This window comes from Globicephala melas, chromosome 9, assembly GCF_963455315.2.
Source record: "Globicephala melas chromosome 9, mGloMel1.2, whole genome shotgun sequence".
Taxonomy (NCBI): Eukaryota; Metazoa; Chordata; class Mammalia; order Artiodactyla; family Delphinidae; genus Globicephala; species Globicephala melas.
Genome location: NC_083322.1, coordinates 98,162,335 through 98,182,292, shown reverse-complemented (window position 1 = coordinate 98,182,292; position 19,958 = coordinate 98,162,335). Strand labels below are relative to the sequence as shown.

At 55.0% G+C, this 19,958-nt stretch overlaps 1 protein-coding gene across 4 annotated transcripts in view; it reads left to right on the top strand.

Annotated features, from left to right (window-relative positions):
- The window catches only part of TNS3 (tensin 3), a 332,998-nt gene that overhangs the window by 121,638 nt on the left and 191,402 nt on the right, over nt 1-19,958 (top strand). The window contains exon 1 of one of the 4 annotated variants that reach the window (XM_060304903.2): nt 18,521-18,613. The exons of the other annotated variants lie outside the window; for them this stretch is intronic. Coding sequence (XP_060160886.1) covers nt 18,536-18,613 — 78 coding nt within the window. The 5' untranslated portion in view covers nt 18,521-18,535. Of the gene's footprint in view, nt 1-18,520; nt 18,614-19,958 lie in introns of those variants that run through there. 4 annotated transcript variants of the gene reach the window in all.

The following is a 19,958-nucleotide window of genomic DNA, read 5'->3' as shown; positions in this document are numbered from 1 at the left end:
CTGCTCTGGTGTCTGCAGTCTTGCTGGTGTTTGTGTGGGAGTATGGTACTCTCATGCTGCTGTCCTGGGTGGGAACCTGTGGGGCAGCCCCCAGAGCCCGGGTCGCCCAGACACATGCCTTTTAACACAGACATAAATGTGCTTGTTATGTTTATCCTTGAAACCTCCAAATCCATGTTCTAAACCCACAGAATTTTAACTTTATTTACATGACTTAATGCCTTGCCAAATTTCCAAAATGATTTGAAAAGCTTGCGGAAGTGTATATATATATATATACATCAATAATCAGGATTAAATATTCAGAAAGCAATACAGAGAGAAAGAGAGAAAAAACAGATCTCAGAAGCCTGTGAGGCCTGTGGAAGGTCAGCATCCAGTGGGTATACCAAATATCCTGGTTACCACAATGATTTAGCTGTGAGCTACCTGGCAGCCAGTTCGATAAGGGAAACAGTTGTTTTCAATTGCTTCATCGTGTCTATAGGACAAAAATAATGAATTCAAGAAAAACAGACAACAGAATCAGAAACAAGTTATTCCAAAGAGCAGAGATGTTTCTGAGACCGAATCTTTTTTTTTTTTTTTTTTTTTTTTTTTTTTGCGGTACGCGGGCCTCTCATTGCTGCGGCCTCTCCCGTTGCGGAGCACAGGCCCCGGATGCGCAGGCTCAGCGGCCGTGGCTCACGGGCCTAGCCGCTCCGCGGCATGTGCGATCTTCCCGGACCGGGGCACGAACCCGTGTCCCCTGCATCGGCAGGCGGACTCTCAACCACTGCGCCACCAGGGAAGCCCTGAGACCGAATCTTGAGGGAATGCCTCTGTAGGGTCCCTGCAGTGTTGTCAGTCACATCCTACAACCAACATGGTAGAGAAGTAGAGTACAAGTCTCTTTAACAACCTCAGTGGTGGCCAAGGGCATTGTGACGAGATGCGGGTCTGCAAGAGGAACATTCCAAGGAATATGAGCATGCTGCTCTGGGTGTACAACTTAGATACAAAGATAAAAGGCTAGAATATTGCCCTTGAGCTACAGGGGAATGAACTCTAGGGTTCTGCAGGGCCAAAAAGACATTCAGATCTATTCCGGTCCCCTCTGTGCCTGACAAGCTGTGTTTGCCCCCGCTGGCTTCCCCTGGAGGCACCGTGGGGGACCCATGCTTCCAGTGACTGGATAGCAACTGCCTCAACACTGCTAATTTAGCAGATCCTCGCAGAGAGCATTTGTGCTGTCTCCTTTGCGTTTTGCTTCATCTTCCTCTGAAAATGATGAGTGAACAGTTTCCGCTGAGGATGTGCTCTCAGGAGCCCAGGGCTGCCCGTCCAGCACGTTGATGACGGCCATGTGCGTGAAGTGTGACCGGGGAAGGGAATTCCAAATTCCTTGTTAATTTTAAGTCATTTACATTCAAAAAGCTGTAGCAGGGTACTGATATCTTCCCACTGAACACAACTTTATTGTTTTGCTAGGCCTACATTTCACTTTAACTTGAAAATTTAGTGTCCAAACTGAGATGTGCTGATAGCGTGATACGCACACAAGATTTTGAAGACGGTACCAAAAAAAAAGGTAAAAAGAGTAACCTGAATAATTTTCATGTTGATTGCATGGTGAAATAATAACCGTTTGGATATATTGGGTTCAATAAAATAGATCATTAAAAATTGCTATCACCTGTTTCTTTTCAAAACGTGGCTACGAGAAATTGGAAAACGACCTATGTGGCTTGTATGATAACTCCATCAGGCAGCGTGGGTCCAGGGATGTCCAGATGTCCTGGCTTTGGCGCCCTCTTGACCCTGGGGCAGAGAGGGTGCTGCCATGTGCATCCGGGGTCTCCGTCTGTGCGTTGGACTTGGGGTGCACCCCCTCTCCAGCTAGCGAGTTAGAATAAGAGGGCCAGGGGGTAGAGGCCAAGTCAGTAGCCGTCCTCTCAGGGACAAGGAAGTGTTCCCAAGGCACCCTTGGACTTAGGGGCCTGGACTCTGGGGGGACGGTGAACATTTGTTGTAGTTATTCAGTCATCGTGGGTATTATTTAAATTTCTCAGGTCCTTGCTGTTGCTCCCTTGCCGGGGAGGTGAGAGGAGGTGAGATTTCACATGTTCTTGGGAATTTGGGTTTTGAGACTCCTTGCTCTTCTGAGCAGTTCCTTCGTGGATCCTGCTGCTGGGATCGACCATCGCCAAGGAAATTTTAAAGTTGGCCTACAGTCTGCCTTCACTCCGCTTCCTATTTGTTTATTTCGGTGGCCAGCCAAGGGGAGAGGAGGTGAGGTTGTCCTCTGGTCACCAGCACGGACAGAACTCTGCCTGTGCCTCGGGCTCCGGTCGGGTGCTGGGCGAGCTGGGGAGCAAGAGGCTACGGACCCTGGTGTGCAGGCCCCTGGGTCAGGCAGGGCCGGCCAGCTCCCTGGCAGAGAGGCTGCCCACCCAGTCCGGCACGTCCCCATCCTGGCCAAGGAGCTGACTTCTCTTTGCCTGTTTCCTCCTGGAGGTGGTATGATGGTTCGGAGAAATCACACGGGGAGGCCCAGGTGCGCACATGCCAGAAGTTCGTGGCGGGAGCCTGCGGGGTGCTGGGCGGGGCAACTCAGGAAAGCCGAGGGCTGGGATGCGGGACGGGAGGCCCCAGGCCAGCTGGTGCAGTACTCAGGGATGCGACAAGGCCCGGGTTGGGCCATGGCTGGCCTTGGTGTTGGGAGACCCTTCAAAGGGAATGTGAAGGTGTGTGTGTGGGCTGTGGCTTTCAGGGGCTTGGAGGTTCATCAGATAATCACGACCGCCCCCACCCTCCCCAAGCATGAAGTCTCATGTTGATGTGAAGGACCTGTCTCGGGCGCGGGGTCCAGGCTGTTAGGCACCTGCTGTCAGGCCCCTCTTCATCCTGGGCCCCTCTCCTTTAGCGAGGGCATTGGCTCTGTTTTCTCCCCTCCTTGCCAACCCGAGCCTCAGTTTCCCCAGCTGTAAAATGGGGCAGCTGTCACTATTAGTAGTTGTCCTTACTAACACCCGAAACCCCACAGTTATCGTGATGCTATAGGAAGGGAGCTATAGGAAAGGGGCCTGAGCTTGAGCTCTGTGCAAACCTGAGGCTGAGTGCTGTCCTTGTGTGTGTTACGGCTTCCTTCCTTTTAAAAAATATTTTATTGTGAACGTTTTCAAACATTTCCCAAAGTAGAAGGAGTATAATCATAAAACCCAACAGCCAGGTTCAACATCTACCAAGGTTTTGCTGTACTTGCTCCCCGACCTCCTCTCCCTGTGATGATAATCTTGGTGATGTTGAAGCCAACGTGACTTTTCACCTGCACGCTTAGGTGTGTGCGCTCTGGAAGTCCCAGGCACTTTGCTTATATTATGGTGACGGTAATTCTTTGGCATCGCCACCCAGTTGCTGTACTGTATTCAGATTTCCCTGATTGCTTCAAAATGACTTTGCCAGTAGGTGTGTTCGAATCGGGGTCCTAACGAGGTCCCACACTGCGCGTGCCTCTCTCTTAAGTCCTTTTTCAGCCATCTACTCTGCAGCCCTGTTCTCTCTTGTTGAAGACGGCTGGATCGAGTGGGTCTTGGCATGGGCGGAGGGGGTAGGGGGTGGGCAGAGATAGACGGGGCGGGGAGCAGCCTTCAGAGTCCGTGTGGTGCGGTGTTGAGGGTGGCTCAGGGGTCATGCCCTTGACCTTGATGGAGGCCTCGAGGCCCGGAGAGCAGCAAGGCTCTCTTCTCTTGCTAGGTGGGTCACGGTGGTTACAAAGGGAAGGTCAGCTTCTTTGTGCCGCCTCCTAGCTGGCAGGACATCTGTATGTCCTGACGTGGTTTGGGGCTCTAGGAGGTTTTAGCTGGTTTTCTCACGCCCTGGTCCACGGACTGGCTCCCAGAGGTCCTGCAAAGCCCCCTCCTGCCCTGTAAGGAGGCTCAGTCTGGTGGCAGAGCTAGGTTTTCCCGCTGGGTGTGCACAGAGGGACACCCCACAGGGGACCCCCAAGCGGGCACTGAGGGATGGAGATGGTTGGGACCATGAGTGAGGCTAGTACCTCTGTACCGGTCACCTGCCTGTCCTATGCCTGCTGAGTGGGGCTGGGGTGATTCTGTCCCAGTTTTTCTAGGGAGGAAACACAATTGAATTTTGCAAGCAAGTGAAGGCAAAAGTGGGCCTCAACCCTGTGTCCGTGCAATGAAAACCTGGTGCCCTTTTCTGCCCCCCATACCACGTAGCTCTAGTGAGAAGTGCACCTGGTCGGGCTCCTGAAATCTGGGCTTATGGACACTTGTGAGGAAGGTGGGAGCGTCTGGTGAGCACGTGATGCTCTGAAGAGTACCAAGTCAGCTGAAAGGAGGGGCACAGAAGGGAGCTTTGCATTTTGCCTTAGGCTGAGAAAAGAAAAGAAAACTGTGAGCAGAGGAAGCATTCCTGGTGGGGATTACCTGGAGGTGACCCAGAATCTTTGATCTCGCGTGCCCTGGGCTTGCTGCAACTTGCTACCATCAGGATAGCAAATTTCCTTTCCCCCTTTATGTTGAGAACCCACACAGGGCTCTGAAATTGGAAGCGCTTCTTTCCTCTTGCTCACGGGAAGCATTGCCCTGTCTGTAGGCGGAGAACGTGCTGCGGCCTCGTTGATGGCGGTGGGAGTGGTCCCGAGGCTCAGGACTGACAGACAGACAGGCAGGCAGACAGCAGAGGTCCTGGGGACCTGCTTACCGCCCACCTCCTACCCGGACCTCCTGAAATAGGGCATCCTTCCAGTTTGTAGACTTTCTCTGGAAAATTCCATGATACCTGCTTTTGAACCGTGTGAGGGCACCCCTCAGGGCATGCTTCATTGCATTTGATGGGATAATTCTTTTTTTTTTTAGTTAGTTATTTTATTTATTTGGTTGCGCTGGGTCTTCGTTGCAGTGGTGGGATAATTCTTGTCGGAGGGTTTGCACTAGGAATTGCACAGCATCCCTACCTGCTCTCAGTACGAGTTAGTGGCTGCCCCCCTTGTGGTGATGATTGAAAGAAAAAAGATTCCGCATATTTCCAAATGCCCCCGACATCTCTCCAATTATTCGTGGCTAGGGAAATCACTCCGTGTTTAAAAAAAATGAACTAGGATGAAAAAAATTCCAGAGTGCTCTACAAGTTGTCAGGGCTTTTTTGTTTTTTTTTTTTGCGGTACGCTGGCCTCTCACTGTTGTGGCCTCTCCCGTTGCAGAGCACAGGCTCCGGACGCGCAGGCTCAGCGGCCATGGCTCACGGGTCCAGCCGCTCCGCGGCATGTGGGATCTTCCCAGACCGGGACACGAACCCGCGTCCCCTGCATCGGCAGGCGGACTCTCAACCACTGCGCCACCAGGGAAGCCCGGGACCTTTTTGTGTTCATGCTCTATTGCTGGCATCCAGCGCCAGCACTTGGACACATGGCCGGGGTCTTGAGGGGAATGTGCACATGGGAGGACCCAGCGGCGCCCAGCCTTGGGCCCTGGGTTTGTCTGTCTGCTGGGTGACAGGGGGCCCTGCTCGTCTGTCAAGAAAGAGCAGTGGGGGACTGCAAAGAGAGGCCTCCTTCGGGGGCCAGGGGCCTCGGGGGTGCTCCTGGGGTTCACCTGGAGGCCCCTTTGCGAAGTAAGTTCACACTCCTGGGCTGGGAATGAACCTGGACGATGATCTCCGTCACCCCAGAGCCAGCTGTCCTTTGCAGTGGCGAGATGCCTTGGGAGCGGGGCAAGACCGGCGGGAACGATCAAAACTGAGAAACTTGGATTCTTTTGTACCTCTGTTAATTTATCCTGGGTATTTCCACGTCAGTGAATACGCATCTGATTGCTGTTTTTTCTGACGGTGTACTATTACAGATTCCTCGGCGTGTTAGTGCCATCAGTTGCCTTAGGCACTTTGTTGGATATTAAACTGCGTCCGGTTTTTCCTGCTGTGCATACTTCTGTGATGAAGGGCCTTCCAACTAAATCGATCTACTGTGTGCTCAGTGACTTAGAATGCGTTCCTGGACGTGGAATCGCCCGCCATGTGCTTGTTTTACACGAAGAAACGGAGATTTCTGTTTGCATGCGCTGTGGTGGTGGAGTCGCTGCCTAAGCATGTCTTGTGCTTCTCCTGCTTTGGGACAGGACCCCTGTGGTCTGGCTGCCGCCGACTTGCCCTACGTGCTTCACTTTGCAAAGGGCAGTGCGCCGAGCTGTCCTGCGGGCGCTGCTGGGCGGGAGCCCTGGCGGCGTCCCTGATCCCGTTTCCGGCCTCCGTTGCCCATTCATGCAGTAAATAGGTGCGGGCCTTCCCACGGTGACGCGTGACATGCTTGGAGCGGCGGCGAGCGCGGGCCGCTGTACGCACTTAATGGGCGGGGGCCAGCGGACGTCACCCACGTCACCTTGAGAGGACCCCGCAGGGAGACGCGTGTGGGTGTTTGGGATGAAGGGCCTCCGGGTGGAAGGCAGGAGGGGAGAGAGGAGACCAGGCGCGGGGTGGGCGCCCTCTGCCGGGAGGAGCCACACGCAGCGACTGGGCTCTGAGAGGTGGGGAGCCCTGAAGGGGTCAGGGAGGGGCCTGCCGAGGGCCCTCAGGAGCACCATTCATTCATTCATTCATTCATCGCTCAGCTGGTACTTAGCGCTGTTCCAGGCATAGGGAACCCTGTGCCAGCCAGGCACGCGGGTCCCTGCCCTCTTGGATGGACAGGCAGTAAATCTATCCACATTGCCCCCCGGGACAGGAAGTTAGGTAGCCATAAGGATACTGAAGGAGAACAAGACAGCATAGGGGGAGCGAGTATGGGCCGAGGTGGGAGGACTGTGTCCTCAGGTGTTGTGCAAGGCCTCTCGGAGAGGGTAACGTTTTGGCAAAAATTTGAAGGAAGAGAAGAGTAAGCCACACGAGTTGCAGGTGGTGGGAACAGCATGTACAAATGTCCTGAGGCAGCAGCTAGCCCAGCAGGTGGGAAAAGAGCAGGGGAGTTGAACAGGTCCAAGGTGGGCAGGGGTTGGCAAAAATGGTCTGTGGGCCCAGGGTCAGAAGTTTGGGGTTTTTTTGGTTAAAGGTGTCCTTGTGGAAGCTTGGGAGTGGCCTGTGCTGGAGCTTTGTCCAGTCCTGATTCCTATTTAAGGCAGGGCCTGTGGACGCAGAGAGCCAGTCAGCTTGCTGATGGGGGGACTGGGGTGGTGGGGATGGAGACCAGGGCAAGGTCTTTTGGGGGTTTGTTTTGTAGGGCTTGCTGACACGTTGGTTGTGTGGTCCTTGTGCGGAGAAAACCCAGAGTTCTGACTTGGAGGGCTGAGGTTAATGATGCTGAGGGGACGGCCCGGTGGAGGTGTGGAGCTAGCGATGCCCGGGACTCAGCAGGTCGGGAGAGAAGGCCTGGAGGGGAGGTGGGATGCCATCAGCGACGATAGGGTGGGTTGGAGGGGACAGCTGCGGGGGGAGCGTGCACAGAGGAGAGCCCAGGACATGTAGAGGTGCCCAGGGGACAAGAGCTCTCCAAGGGAGATGAGGGCAGGCCCCAAGAGAGAGAAGGTACCCAGGACACGGGGGCATGGACTCCAGGAGAGGGAAGTGTGGCGGGTGGGAAGCAGCCAGGTGAGCTGAGAGCTGGGGCAGGTGAAGAGCAGCGTCGGTGGCTGGGTGTCGCGAGCTAGGTGGGGACTGGGGGGCAGTTTGGGTGGATGGGGAGGGAAGTCTGGCTGTCGACCCTGGGCATGGACCCTGGGTAGTGGGCATGGACTCCAGCCAACCCTTGAAGGAGTTTCCCTGGAAGGGGATTAGGAAATGGGCCGAGATGCGGGCCCCAGGAGGGCCATCTTTAAAGATGGGCGTCAGGCAGCCTCTTGTGTCTGCTGGGGAGTCAGCACAGGGAGGAAAACGCTGGTGAGGCTTGACCGCGGGGGAGCGAGAGTCAAGGCTGCTCGGAGGGCCTCACGGTGCGGGCACCTGCCGTCCTCCAGGTGTACCTCCTGCGAGCTGGGCAAAGGGTCAAGACGTTCTTCTGCATTTGATTTGCCGGGAGCACCAGGCTCCGCGTGCTGGTGTGCACGGGGCAACGAAGCACCGCTGGGAGCCGACTGTGGAGGGCGGTGGACGGCAGCACCCACTTAGGGAGGTTTCCCGAGGCCACGCTGAGCGCTCCTTGCAGGCAGTGACCTTGGCTTGCGTCCCTGGCCTTGGCCTTCCCAAGCTCATGCACAGTGGGTGCGCAGTGGACCTGGCCAGCCGATTGAACAGAAGGTGGGCCCTGAGACCCCATACTCGTAATAGAGGAGATCGGAGAGCTAGCGAGCAGAGCCCTGCACCCGTGCTTACGGGGGCCCATCCGCACCCATCCCACCCGAGACTGCAGACATCTAAGCTCTGAAGCTGCAGTCCCCCAGTGAGTGCTGATGACCTCGGAAGGTCCCGGCCCTACGCAGACCCCTCATCGTCTCCACCAAACTGGATCTTTCCCCTTTAATTCCCAGCCCAGCTTCGGTGGTTGTGACCCCCTTGGAATCAGCCGCCATTTTTCCTGCTGCACCAGCAGGGTCCTGGTTGAAACACCTTTCCCCTCTCTGCTGGCCCGTTTCACGGGAGGTCTGCCCCCTCCCATCCCCACCCTCTGCCCCCTCCTACCCCTTTGCTTGTCAACTTCTGACTCCTCATTTTCTCCAGAGTCAAGTCTGACCTTGAGCCTGGCACCCAGTGCCCCGACCCTCGCCTTCTCATCACTGGTACCATCTCCTTCTAGCGGGCTTTATCAACTCTGTCCCTCCCACGCAGTGAACTGTGGGCAATGAATGGAAGGGAGGGTGCGTGGGCGCTGTGAGTCATTGTCCGTCAGCTACTCAGAAATCAAAGGGCAGCAGATATGAGGCCACAGGTTCCAAGGCCCAGCCCAGCTGTGAGCACAGGGTGTGGCCTCCAGTGACCGTTGCCTTAAAACCTGGCGTCTGTCTTTATTGATTTACAGTCATTCATTCCGCCAGGAATGTGTGTCCCGTACAGCCTGGCTCCCGGGAGGACATGTGTAGTTTGCTGTGAGTGGGTGCAGGGCCTAGGGACGCCCAGAGAAAGCTGGCCATGGGACAGGGCCCAGGCAGTGTCCCTTGTCTGTCTGACCTTGACGGACGGGTGTCTGCTGCTAGTTTAGACACCAGATGAGAAGCCCCAGTGGTCAGGTGGGACTGGAACTGGAATAACTTAAAAAAAAAAAAAAAAGAATTAAGAGGATTGTCGGTACTGTGCTACGGATATATTTTTAAACTTATAAGCGTTAACTTTTTAAAATTATAAGTTATAAAAGTTGTATTAACCCTAAGTTTTAAAGATTATAAATGCAACCTGAATGACGTTTCAGAAAATTTGGGAACTGACGTGGAAATCACCAGCTAACCCACCACACGGCCCATCGCGGCTGTTGGAGAGTGGCTGATACGGGGCTGTTGTTCTTGGGGCTGGGAGCCAGCAGGAGACCAAGGCGCTGGTCAGGCGAGCGGCTGAGGGCTCTGCCCCTCGTGTGGGGTGGGTGCTTCCTGCTCTCTGGGCTTGGATGGAGGTTTTGCTGTTTCTTTTTTCTGAGTTGCGGCGAGCAGCGTTATTTACTGGAAACATGCTTTCCACATGCCGGAGCATCTTGGGGCATGATTTGGGTGAAGTAGAGATTACTTCAAGTCAAGAGCATCACCCTAGGCTGGGGAACTTGCTTGGCCAGGATTCAGATCAGAGGATTTAGTTATTCGCTCTCTTTGAGAACACGTTGATTGGGCCAGGTGTGTTCCCAGCTTCGTCACGGCCTTACCGAGTTTGAGGGTGACCCAGCTACCGGGAGTCACCCTAAAGTCCTGGCTTCCCCAGAGCAAGATGGGACCCAACCCTGCCTGCCTCGCCCCGGCCCAGGAATATAAACATCGGTTCACAGTGACAATAATAAACAGAAACAAGGTCTGCTTTTTTTCAACTTCAGGAATAGTCAAAACTTGTTCATATGGATGGAAACAGCCCAACTTTCTCAGAAACTGTGATGTTATCTTCCCATTGTCTATTTGGGGCCTCTCGACTTAGTCCCCCAAACTCTTCTGGCTGTGTAGGGACCCCTCTTAGCAGGGGAAGAAGGAATACTTAGTGGGCACCGTACCAAAGCCTCTCCGGGCATCATCTGGAGGGAAACTCACAAGAACTGTTTGAGATCAGTAGTGAGTTTATCATTCTCGTTAGCAGATGAAGAAATAGAGGCCCAGAGTGATGACTAATAGACTCGCAGACACACAGCAAGGAGTAGAACGGGTCCAGGGTGCCCCGAGGTGCTCTCTGCGGCCGTTTCTCCAGCCCACCTCGGTCCAGCCCATCTCAGAGGAGGCAGCATAGCGCTCTTATGGGCAGAGTCCCTCCCCAGAGTTCCAGATGTGGTCTAGCCAGGTTTGGTCAAAGCCAGGGAATACTGGGGCATTTTTGGTCCGCAGGAGAACTATGGAGGAAGGAAAAGGCTGGGGTTAATCCAGAGATGAGGCTTGGTGACTCAGAGGGCGCTCTGTCGGTGTCTCCTTTCCAACCATACCCTCCTCGTAGGAGCCAGCTCCCTGGCACACCGGGGGAGGATGTGCTGGGGCCAAGTGGACAGGAGGGCTGCCCGGCTGCTGTGTTCTAGCAGAAGGACAGGCCAGGTGTGGCCCCTCCATCCTCACACCCCGCCTGGGGAAATGGCTTGGGTTTGGGACCACCCATGGGAGGCCGGCTCTGCTCACCAGGCTAAACTTCCCAGAGCCTCTGCTGGTCGCCAACAGATGGGGGTGACACCCCCGCAGAACCGGCGTTTCTGGAGGGGGTGGGAGGTGGAGATTGTCTGTTGCACTGCTGGCATTTTGCGGCCCATCACCAGACCTGACCATGATCTAGATTTTCCTCTGTTAGGGGAAACCCACTCTAAAGCATTTCAATTTGATTGTACCGGCACACCTCAGAGATATTGCGGGTTTGGTTCCAGACCGTGGCCATAAAGTGAATAACACAATAAAGTGAGTCACGTGAAGTTTTTGGTTTCCCAGTGAGTATAAAAGTTACGTTTACGCTATACTCCTGTCTATTAAGTGTGCAGTAGCATTATGTCTAAAAAACAATGGACATACCTTAATTAAAAATACTTTATTGCTAAAAAATGCTAACCATCACCTACGACGCAGGGTTGCCATGAACCTTCAATGTGTAAAAAATGCAGTAGCTTCGAAGTACCATCAAAACAAGGTCTGTCTATACTGGGAGGAATTTAAAAGGCCAGGTGAGCCATGTCTGTTCTCTTCGGACTTGCACGTTCTCTCTCCACTTTCGGTGTTCTGTGCTGAAAGCAGCAGAATGCGTCTTAAAGTTGTGGGTCTCAAGGTCTTGCTTAGGAGCTTATTCTGGGGAGTCTCTTTGCACTTGGGGTCAAGGGATGGTGCAGAGATGCTTAGTGGCGAGTGAGGAGGAAGCTCTGGTTGTCCTAATGCTCATCTCCCCTCAGTACTAAACGAAGGCCACCTACCAGTTTTCCACTGGCCCATTTCCTGAGGTTAGCTAGGGTAGGATGGGGCCCCCGCTAGGTCCGGGACACTGTCAGACACCACAGAGGTCTGAGAATGGACATGAGGACTGGGGGCTGGGGGCTCGGGGTCTTCAGCTCTGCGACCCTGGGCAGGTCTCCGCATGTGAGATTCTAGTGTGAGAGACCAGAATCACTCGCGGAGGGCAGAGGGCCCTCCAAGCTTAGAGTTCCCTCCCGGTGGGGTCCTCTCGGTCTGCAGAGAGAAAACTCGACTTAAGGCACTAGTCTGATATTTATTATTTCAATCCCCTGCCCCTTCCTGCAGATATTTTCCCCCAGAGCAGGGGGAGCCTGTCCGTGTTGAGGTGGGAGGATGGGAGGATGTCCTCCGTGCCTGTGAGGGCAGAGGCAGGAACATGGTGCGCGGGGTTCGCTTTCTTCTCTTAGGTTTGAGTATGAGGCCTTGGTGTCCGCTCGGGCAGGAGCGCACACAGCCAGGGCCCCCGTGGTTTGCTGGTGTCTCCACAGACCCTGCCTTTATCCTCACTGCCGCACCCTTGTCTCCCTCCACAGGGCAGGTGAGGCAGCTAGGATGCCTCTGCCGCCCCGCCAGGAAGCAGCCGTGTCATCTCTAGGGATGACAAGGAGACAGAGGAGGAATGGCCGGGACAGGGGGACATAACCGCCGGGGGTCGGGGGAGGCGCCAGCCTTTTCATCCATCCCTTTCTTTTGCTCTTCTCTGCCTGTTCTTTAATGAAACAGTTGTTGTTTTTGAGCAGGAAAGGGGGGAAAAGCACATACCGGAGGCTGATTTTTGTAGAGGAAGCACGTTTTCTGTGCTTTTTGAAGGCGAGGGAAGGAAACGCGTGAAAGGGGAGAGTGGAGGGGAAATGCGAACCAGTTCTCACTTTCTTAGCAGCGGCCCAAAGCGGTTCGCCGAGGAGGTCCCCTTGTCCTGAAAGGGAGCCACGAGACGTGCCCTTGAAGAGCCGCACTTGACGCGCCCGAGGATCCGGGTCCCTGGGTGGCGTGCCCACCCCACGGGGCCGCCGTTGTCGCCGCCGCAGGACTCCCCTTGAGGGGAGGGGCTTGTGAGCTCAGGCTGGGAGTCGCCTTGAATTCTGTAGCCAACTAAGACATTTTGGCTTAATTGGCTGGACTAGATGACCTCCCGTGAGGTCAGGGGACTCATGGTACAGGTTCACTGAGGTTGATTTACTATGACTTTGGTGAGACACAGAGGGGTGTGGGGGACAAAACCTGGAGTGGGAACACAGCCCTACAGTCCTGTGTCCTCTAGGAGGAGGTCATTCCTGCTGCTGGACTGTCCTCGCCGATCCAGCTCCCAACATGTGGCACCTTTAATCTGACTCTTGCCCCAAGGATGTCCCCGGGTTAGGTGAGGTGCCTCTGCTCGCTGGCTCTGCAGTCTTCTGCCCCCTCACCCCACATCCCTGGATCCCCTGGGGACTTGGTTTCCCCTGTGTCCTGTGCCCCATCCTGCGCTCCCTCATCGTCTGAGGAACAGGCCCTACTGCCATCAGTGAGATGGACTCATGGGGCTCCTGGGTGTCGTCAGGAAGTACTGAAATGCGACCAGTGCCCTTCGAGGCCCACTGTGTCCTGTTGCCCTCCCGGGTGTGGGATGGAGCAGGGGCCGGCTGAGCGGGGAGGGGTGGAGGTGGATGGTCTTGAGAGTTTGGATTTGCCCAAGGGCTGTGCTTGTGCGGGGCCCACGTGCGAGGCTGGCCTCTAGAGATGATCCCTGGGCCTCCAGGGCCAGCATGACTGGTGTCCCTGCCTTCCGACCAGGAGAGAGAGCGAAGCATGGAGTTTTCTGCAGATGAGAGCTGGCGACAGCTTACTGATATCAGAAGCTCCTTAAACTCAAGCAAGAGGGCTTCCCTGGCGGCGCAGGGGTTAAGAATCCGCCTGCCGATGCAGGGGACACGGGTCCCATCCCAGGTGTGGGAAGATCCCACATGCCGCGGAGCAACTAAGCCCGTGCGCCACAACTACTGAACCTGCGCTCTAGAACCCGTGAGCCACAACTACTGAGCCCACACGTCACAACTACTGAAGCCCACGCGCCCTAGAGCCCGTGCTCCCCAACAAGAGAAGCCACGACAATTAGAAGCCTGCGCACCGCAACGAAGAGTAGCCCCCGCTCGCTGCAGCTAGAGAAAGCCCGCGCGCAGCAACGAAGACCCAACACAGCCAGAAATCAAAACAAAAAAATAAATAAATTTATTTTTTAAAAAAAAGAATTGCATTAAAAAAAGCTCAAGCAAGAGTCTTTTTTGTTACCAGAAGCAAAGTGCTTTTGAAAGTGCTTTAGGTGGTTCTTGGAAACACCTTGGCACTTGGCGTCACAGAGCCATGGATGGGTGTGACCGGCCCGTGGCGGATCTTCTGTGTGATGGGGATGGAGGGGTGAAGACAGGAGTCATTTGCCCGGTTTGGTGTTTGGTGACCCCCACTGCAGACTCTGGGGCTGGGAATGAGGGTGTATCTAGCCAGCAGATGGACCCTCCACGCTCAGCTCCCAGGGACCCCAGATTTTGGCCCCTGTGTCCCTCGCTCGGATCTGGTGATACCTGATCAAGATCAGGGTCAGGCTGTGCCTCTGCAGGAGCACCGACGGTAGAGGCGTGCTCTCATGGTGGGTGTGTCCCATCGAAGGCCACGGTCGCCCAGGCTGGCATGGCCAGCCGGCTCTGTCGCAGACTTGCTGTTTTCCCTTTTATAACAAATAAGGGACAGTTCTTTGAGGCTATGTGAATCTTCTCCAAAGAGTGACAGGGGCAGAATGGTGGATCACGGCTCTCCTCTGTGAGTTCCCATAATGAGTAGAGGCTAAAAGCCTCCACGATCTCTGTACCCCGCCCCCTCCACCTGTCTCCTGCCGCCCTCTCCTGCCCTCGTCCCTCCAGGTCAGGAGGTGCCTTGAGACCATGCAGGCATCTACGTCTCATCAGACCCACAGTGTGTTCATTTAGCTATTTATTTCTATCAGTAGGACTCATGAATTCCTATTTAATTGAATGGGTTATAATCAATATTATCACTGTTTATTTCGATGTTCAAGTTGTCCCCAGTTTGGCCAGGGGCAATTTCTGCAAGCCCACTCCAGTCCCCTGGTGATGCAGCCCCGTCATTCTGGGAGCATTCCTTTACCCTCTGGCAAAAACAAACAAAAAAAAACATTGCAGGTTCATTTGTAGTATCCCTGGCTCAGATCTGAAACCAGCCGTGTCTCCAAGGAGCCCTGATTTCTTTTACTGGGAAACATTACTTTAAAACCGGGACGTGGGTGCTGGATGTAACCACTACTGTTGGGGGCCGCTTCAGGCCACCCACCACGGACAAAGCTGGGGAGTGTATATATGCTTGTGTGTATATGGGTGCATGCTTGTGCATGGGTGTGTGTGCATGTGCGTGTGCACATTTGCATCAGTTTTGATTTCTGTCAGTATCTGTGTCTCTACGTTGAAACCACGAGTTACACCAGCATCCGATTCCAGTCCCCCAACACAGCAATCACTGTCATTTTCTTCCTTTCCGTGTTAGTAAACCCCTTCACCACCAGGTGGTCCCCAGGACACAGGGTGTTCATGTGGTTCCTTCCCGCTCACCGCTAGAGATTCCCGCTGCCCTCGGGGTCAGGCCCTGGCTTGCACTGAGGGTCCCCTTCCTCTCCACTCCTCCCGGGACCGAGCTCACCACCCCCATGCCCGCCCTTAGGATGCGGCCTCTGCCCGCCTGCCTGGGGTCCACGCCCCGAACGCACACTGTGCTTCAGTTCACGCAGACACCCTGCCTTACGCACAGTGCTTGGTCCCCCGGCTCTTTTCCTGTCCACTTCTCCTCCAGGTCTCAGCCCACCCGTCGCCCGTTTTCCCGAAAGTCCCCTGAGTGGCTCAGTGCCCCCTCATAACGCCACATGCAGATATTTCTGCCATCAGGTAAAGAGGAGTCGTTCGTCACCAGAGTCCCCGTGGCGCCAGGCACACACAGGCTGCTCGTCAGCGTTCCGGGATGGCTGGGTGAGTGTGTGACGAGGGGCCGCGTGGCAGCAGCCCTCCCTCCGCTCAGTCGGACGAGAACCCCGGGGTCCTGGATGGGCCAGCTTTGCATCCCGTGTTAGGGTCGGTCTCACCGCAGGGCTTCTGTCCCCAGTCCAGTCTGGGTTCCCAGCCCGGGTTGATGATGCAGCCCCGAGGCCTGGCGTTGGAGCTTTGCCCGCACGGTCTGGACCCGGGCCCCCTGAAGTCCGTCCTGAGCACAAAGAACCTCCTTTGTCGCTGGGGACTCGGTGCAGCCGCAAGGCAGAGGCAGGCGGTCCGGCCCGCGAGAATCAGGGAGGACCGCCGTCTTACCAGGGGCAGGCCAGGCTGGCAGCACAGTAGTGGGTGAGTCCGGAGAGGCTAGAGTACTGGCTCCGTACCTGCCCTGGTTCCCGGGGTCCCCTGGGGCCCCTAGGCTGAGCTGGCCTCAAACCCTCACACTTCAGCTTGCCTCTGAGGGACGCAGAGCAGGAGAAGCCTGGGGGTGGGTGGGGCCGGCTGGTGCAGGAGGGTGGAGGGTTAGGGGGCTAGAGAGGGGGCCGGCTGGCAAAGCGGGGCGTCCGACAGGGGTCCCAGTTTTGTATTTGGGGAAGTTCGCTTGGGCTGGGGTGGTCTGGGCTGTAGCCCAACGACTGTCTCTGGTCCCTGGTTCTCACTTTGTTGTCATTATCTGTGAGGTGTGGTCGCATGCATCTGATGGGTTATTAGTAATAAAGTGTGGGAATCTTCTGAACGATGTACCTTTTAATCAAGTGAGAGGAGATTCGGATGTCCCCTGTGGAAACACCTGTTTGTCTTCCAGTCTGGCAGCCACGGGCCTAGGAGCTCAGGACCATCATTTCCAGGGGCCCCATGGAGTGTGGAGCCCGGTCCTCGAGTTCAAGGAGCTTTATCATTCTGGGAGTTACCTGTTCTTTGCTGGGATTCAGGTTCCTTCTGCTGGTTCCATGGGTGAGACTGGTGAGAGATCCAGCTGACGTCTGGAAGAAGTGTTTGCACCGTGCGCCCCCAGACAGCAGAATCATGTGCTTCTAGCTCAGCTTGCAGACACGGCTCTGGGCTCCATCTTGTGTTAGATGTTGGGGACTCAAATGAATCTGATACAGATGTGCGTTCTTAGGGATCCTGCAGTCACATGGGGGTGAGGGACACCTATGAAGAAATAGCCCTGAGAGATGTTTGCAAAAACTAAAGTTTAACTACTCTATAGGAAAAGTGAATAATAATGAATGAATCTAGAAAATGAATTAACGAACAAACGAACAAATGACTATAGAGACAGATGAATAATCATCTTATCTGAAGGATGGAGGGAAATGAGAATGAATGGGTGGCTGCCAGGCAAGGAATCAGAATGGTGTGTTCCTGTTGTTTTGTGTGTGTGTGTGTGTGTGTGTGTGTGTGTGTGTGTGTGTGTTTGAAAGTTGAAGAGCAGCTTTGCTATTCCACCCCAGAAATGGAAAGATGGGTATTCAGTGCCAGAACCTGAGAGGTTAATGCTGGCCTTTGAATTGATGGCTGGAATTCGCACATGTGTTAACCATAAAGGCCCAGGTCTAGCCCACCCAGACTGCTCTCCGAAGCTAAGACATTTGGAGTTGCAAGCGGAGTTGAAGATCTGAAGTGTTACACCAACACAGGTCATTAGTATCGCACCCTGGGCTGGGCGTGGAGGCCGGCCAAGCCACTAGGGCACACAGTTCCGCTATGGCTGAGGCCATACAGCTCCCGAGGCCATGTGCTACTGTGCATGGACCTTCTCTACAGGACCCCACGGAAGGGAGGACGTGGCCTCAGCTGAACATGTCCACGATCAAGGGAGCCTTTCCCAGGAGTGGGTTGCCAGAGCTTTCCATGGTGGAAAGCTTAGATCCACTGCTCCACGACCCCAGCCCAAGACAAGTCAGTCCTGTGGGGTCTGACAGGCATCGAAACAGGGCCATTCTGTCTGTGGATCATGCCCACCCACCCCTCTGGGCTGTCCTTCAGGCGAAGTGACCCTTCCACTTTCCAGGTGTCTGACTACCTCTTCGTGTGACACCTGGACCCCACCATCCCAGTCACCTCCATCTCCTTAAAAAAACATTAAGAACAGGCTTTTCATTTCCTTCTAAAATCACAGACCCAGAGAGGAAAACGGGTTGTGCTTTGCTGGGAGCTGGATGGCACTCTGGATGGGAAGGGGACGGAGGGGTGCGGTGGATCCCAGACCCCAGGTGTGCCAGGCGCCATAACCGTTCACTTTGAGCTTGCTGGGACCTCTACCTGGTTCTCAACCCTCTTTGGCAAGGCTGCTAATGCTTGCTTTCCTTAGTTGAAGAAGCAAATTGGAAAGAGGCCTTTCTGCATGAGAGTTTTCCTTCTTTGCACTCCAAAGCCACTGTTTGCTAGCAGTGTAGATTACCAGTGATACTGACCATTACAGATGCAGGTTTACTGGACAGTATACAAGATTTTAAAATCCCCGAAGGCAAAGAGCCTGCGGGTTTTGATTTTAAGCCCCAGGGCCTGCATTCTTGGAGAGGTCTGAAATCCTAGTCAAGCTGTACTCCAGCCAGAGGCGGGGGTAAATCCAGTGGGAGGGCGGAGGGCGACGGAGGGCAATGGAAGGTTTGCCCCCCAGCCCTGCCCTAGGAGGCGTTTCTTCTCCACTTTTCCCGGGTTTGGCTGAGAAGCCTTTTGCCTCCTCTCTGGAGCTGCGTCTGGGGTGGGGGAGGGAGGGCTAATTCGTGTCAGATGGAGGGGCGCCGGGGGACCGTGCGCTCACTCTTCTGGCTTTTGTTCCCGGCATCTGACTTCTGACGGCAGAGTGGACTTGGAGTTGGCGGCCGCTTCTTTCCGGGGCTCACGGGGTCGAACTTTTCCTGACGCCGAGGCGCAGGGGCTCAGGAGGCATACCTGCCTGGCACCGCCGCCGGAGAGGTGTCCGCGCCTGCCTCTGCCTTCCTCGCCCGGCCCGGCTCTCCGCGGGCCAGGGCGGCCATGCGGCTGCGCGCCCTGACACCCGGGCCGCCTGGAGGGTGCGCGCGCGGCGCGCGGGTGCGCCGGCACCGGCGCCAGGTGAGTGGGAGCCCCGAGACGGGGGAGGGGCGCTGGAGCAAGGGTCAGGGTGCTGGGAGCGGCGACGCGGGCGCGCCAGGCGCTGGGACGGGGTGGGGGCACTTTTGGGTTGGTGTGCGCGTGTGCTTGTGTGTGCCCGCGTACCCCAGTCTGAGTGCCGACGTGCAAGTGTGTACGGGTGCCCGTGCACTCTTGTTTGCGCGTGCACGTTCGTTCACTCCTGTGCCCTTGTCTCTGCGCGTGCTCATGTGTCCGCGAGTGCGCGTGTGTCCTTGTTTGTGCGCGCGTGTGCACTTCCGCGCGCGTGTCCCCCCGCGTGTGCCCTTGTATGCGCGTGTTACTTGCGCAGGAAAGGAAGAGAGAGGGAGAGCAGGGCTTTGCCTGGTGGGAGGCCGGCGGCGCCCTGGTGAGCCCACATGGGGTGGGGGACAGTTCTGGCTTAATTTTCTGATTCAACTCCCTCTTGAACACACTTCCTTGGACTCCTTTCCTGGAATGGAAGTAGGACATTGGCAATTTCGCGGACTCGCTTCGTAGCCTGTGTTTCTTGCAAAGGAAGAGGGTGCTTAGCTCTATGGGTATGTGAGGGTGCACTAGCATTGTTGCAGAAATGTAAGTTAACCAGAGCCATGTAACGATACCTGGTCCTGGGACGGTCCTCCATGGCGTTTGAATTAAACAGAGCAGATGCCGGGAGGCGGCTCCTTACTAGGTTCAGCAGTCCTTTCTCTGAGTCTAATAATTAGGCATTTATTGCATTCGTCTTCCCGGAAATTTATGTAAGGTTCTGAGGAGTGAGAGTTTGTCAAAATGTCAGCTACTTCACATCACTTTGAGTTGTGCTGCATTCTGTTTTTAGTTTAACAAACACTATTGCTGGGAAGCTTAGGGACAGTGTGTGGTATGCAGAGGGTGTCCCTGAACCCTGGGTCCTGTGGCTGCTGGTGGGTGGAAACATCTCTGGGCAGGAACACCCCAGAGGTTTGAGGTCCACTCTGCCTATGCAGGAAGTTTTTTTCGCGTTTAACTTCAGAGTCAAGTTGCTTGGTGTTTTTGCTCAGTATCTGCCCCCCCCCAGAATGCTACTGAAAGCTTCCAGGTATGAAAACCCACACCTAAATCCTCTTTCCTGGAAGGAAAATATAGCTGGATTGTGCTAATTTAGCCTTTGTGTGGGTAACTGTTGCTTCCGGAACATTAGCCCAGAGAACCTAGCAGAGAGGTCTGTGAGGTTTTGCATTTTCGCAGAGCAGAAGGTTACCCTTCTGCGCTGCTGTGGAGCACTTAAACTCGCTCAATTCTGCAGAGATTTTTCTTTCTAAAAAGAGACCTCACAATCAAGACC